The sequence below is a fragment of the Penaeus japonicus genome, unplaced genomic scaffold, assembly GCF_977035675.1.
Source record: "Penaeus japonicus unplaced genomic scaffold, GWHDUDI00000001_assembly GWHDUDI00000010, whole genome shotgun sequence".
Classification (NCBI taxonomy): Eukaryota; Metazoa; Arthropoda; class Malacostraca; order Decapoda; family Penaeidae; genus Penaeus; species Penaeus japonicus.
Genome location: NW_028234412.1, coordinates 16,609,255 through 16,611,754, shown reverse-complemented (window position 1 = coordinate 16,611,754; position 2,500 = coordinate 16,609,255). Strand labels below are relative to the sequence as shown.

The 2,500-nt window shown below is 34.0% G+C and overlaps 1 protein-coding gene across 1 annotated transcript in view; it reads left to right on the top strand.

Annotated features, from left to right (window-relative positions):
• The window catches only part of LOC122244269 (alpha-(1,6)-fucosyltransferase), a gene marked incomplete at its 5' end in the record, with an annotated part of 20,087 nt that extends 19,515 nt beyond the window's left edge, over positions 1 to 572 (top strand). The window contains 2 exon segments of the mRNA XM_086540409.1: positions 1 to 83; positions 301 to 572. The exon segment at positions 1 to 83 is cut by the window's left edge and continues 57 nt beyond it. Of these exon segments, the coding sequence (XP_086396535.1) occupies positions 1 to 83; positions 301 to 514 (297 nt within the window).
• Between the last annotated feature and the right edge of the window lie 1,928 nt (positions 573 to 2,500).

The window sequence follows — 2,500 nt, the reverse complement described above, 5'->3', positions numbered from 1 at the left end:
GCTTGGTCAGTCGACTGCCCCATGTTCATTGACTTCCAAAGTCCGCATTTTGTGGAGGTGCGCTTCAACCACACAGCAAGGAGGTACTTGTTACGTTTGGTATTATCTATAATAAGGGTATTATTTTCATTAGCATTTTCGTTGTTGTTATTATTGTTATTCTTATTATTACTATAATGATGTCTGTTTTATTTCATTATAATCATTGATATTGTTGTTTACAATTATATTGTCATATTTACTGTATCATTATTAGCATTAAGCAACTTTTACTTCTAATACATTTCCCTTTCCGACCAGGAGCCAAGAAATTGACCTGCAGAAAGGAGACTTGATAAAAACTTGGGCATTGCAATTCTCAAAGATGATCAATCTTAAGGATGGCTTCTTATTCGGCAAAAACATGCGGACTAAGAAATCCGGTCTTTATCCTGCTTACAAAACGACTGATATCCTCGACCTGGCTGATGTACAGTCCTTTGCCGCCATTGATAAGATGGACGTGAAGAAATGATTTTTCGTTTTCAAAGATGTCTCCCTTTTTTTTCTCTCATCGCATTTGCCAGTAATGATGTGGAGGCTTTAATATATGTATATATATATATATATATATATATATATATATATATATATATATATATATATATATATATATTAAAAAGAATCACATTTTCTCATGTAAAACAAATTTATGATATAGCAAGAGAGAAGATTGGTACTGATGATAAATTGTCTGTTATTTTCATGATGGCCATAGTGTTAATAAAACGTTATTTATACAAGGAATATATAGTTATTCTACTGAAAAAAAAATCAAAATATTACATTTGGCCATACATTTGATTTTTGTTTGTTTGTCTGCACTTGGAACCCTCTTAAAAAATCTTTTCATAATTCTGCTTATATTTCTATGCTCCAACTTTGGAAAAAAAACAATTACTTAAGAAATGCTGTTTTAACTTTCAACATTGTTAATCAACATTAGACAAATTACTAAACCGCATGTATACAAGACGTCTCTTGACATTTGTATGGTCGCTGAATGTTGCTTATTTCCCTTTCCCATATTGTAGTGACCGACTTTAAGGGAGTCACCCCGATGTTTGGCGACGCCCCGTAGAGTTATTATTGCAAGGAACGTAAAACCAGGGTGTCAAGTATTCCCCGTAAATATTATCGCTATCCGTGCTTTTTTACTTTAAACTGAAGTTCATTATCATATCATGTTGTGTATGGCTGTATTTATTTTTCAGTAATTTTCGTTTAATTTTACTATTGTTATTTCGTTTATGGCATTCCACTGGTATTATGTGTTGTTTGATAGATTTGATTTGTTGTTAGCACCTACTTTTTGGTGAACACAATATTTTCCTGATAACCTTTGTCGTGATTCGGATAAGTGTAGTTTTCCTTCCCCCCCCCCCCCCCCCCCCGAGAAAATAGATGGACTAAGTACGGTTTGGAATATAACCTTACCTTAATCCACACTTCAATGGTAGCTTATTTCACCGTCAACCAGCAGATTTCTTAAGCTTTCTTCATTATTTTTTATATTTCGCGTAGATTTTAAAGAAAACAAAACCTTACACTTTAACCATTGGCTCACCATGATGGAACGGATTTGAATTTCAACCGCCTTCCCCTTCGGTCCGGTGTTTATTGTCTGATACAAATCTAATTGGCTTTCTTAACTTCCACGCTATTGACTACCATTACGTCGCTTTAAAAAAGATATATATTCCGATTGGCTGAATTGATTTCCCTTGCATACGCTATCCGCTACAACTGCGTTCGATTGTTTCGTCATTTTCTCGAAGTTCTGGAAGGAGATGGACGACGGAGCTTCTGGAATTTATGATTCGTTCTACTTCTTTGGCATCTTTATTTATTCTTTTCCGGTGGAAATGGTATTGAAGAAGGGTCTCTCAGGATGTTGTGTCCTATTAGATGGTGAGATAATTCAAATCAATTTACGTTGCTAGGCGTCATTTCTAATAATACCGCAAACTTAAGTAAACAATCAATAAAAAAAGGAATGAACCACAGGCACACATCGGCGCTGTAGTCTAATGGAAAGCATCAGATACTCTTTTCTTGTGATAAACTCGGGAATCAAAGGAAAGAAGGACGACCTAAAACCTCAAGCTTGATTTTCGCGATAAGATGGATGGCGGTTTAAGCTGCGAGACAAAGGGGCAGTTTTAATTTTAAGAATAGTGTATCGTATAAATAGTTTCTTTGTATTGTTTTTGGGGATTGTGCTTAGAACTTTATTATATATCATATTAAGTGTTAAGTGTTGCATGTTCTGTTTTGATTAGCTGTTTGTTCAGCTTGGTGATATTTGAGTCTTTGATGTTCATAAGTATTTTGTTTTACTTAATAAATGTTCATTTCTCAAAATGTAATTTTTACAACCTTTGTCGACTGTAGCAAATAAGAACTTGGTATTAGTCAAATACTACAGCATATGAAATAAAATATCTATATTGGACATAAA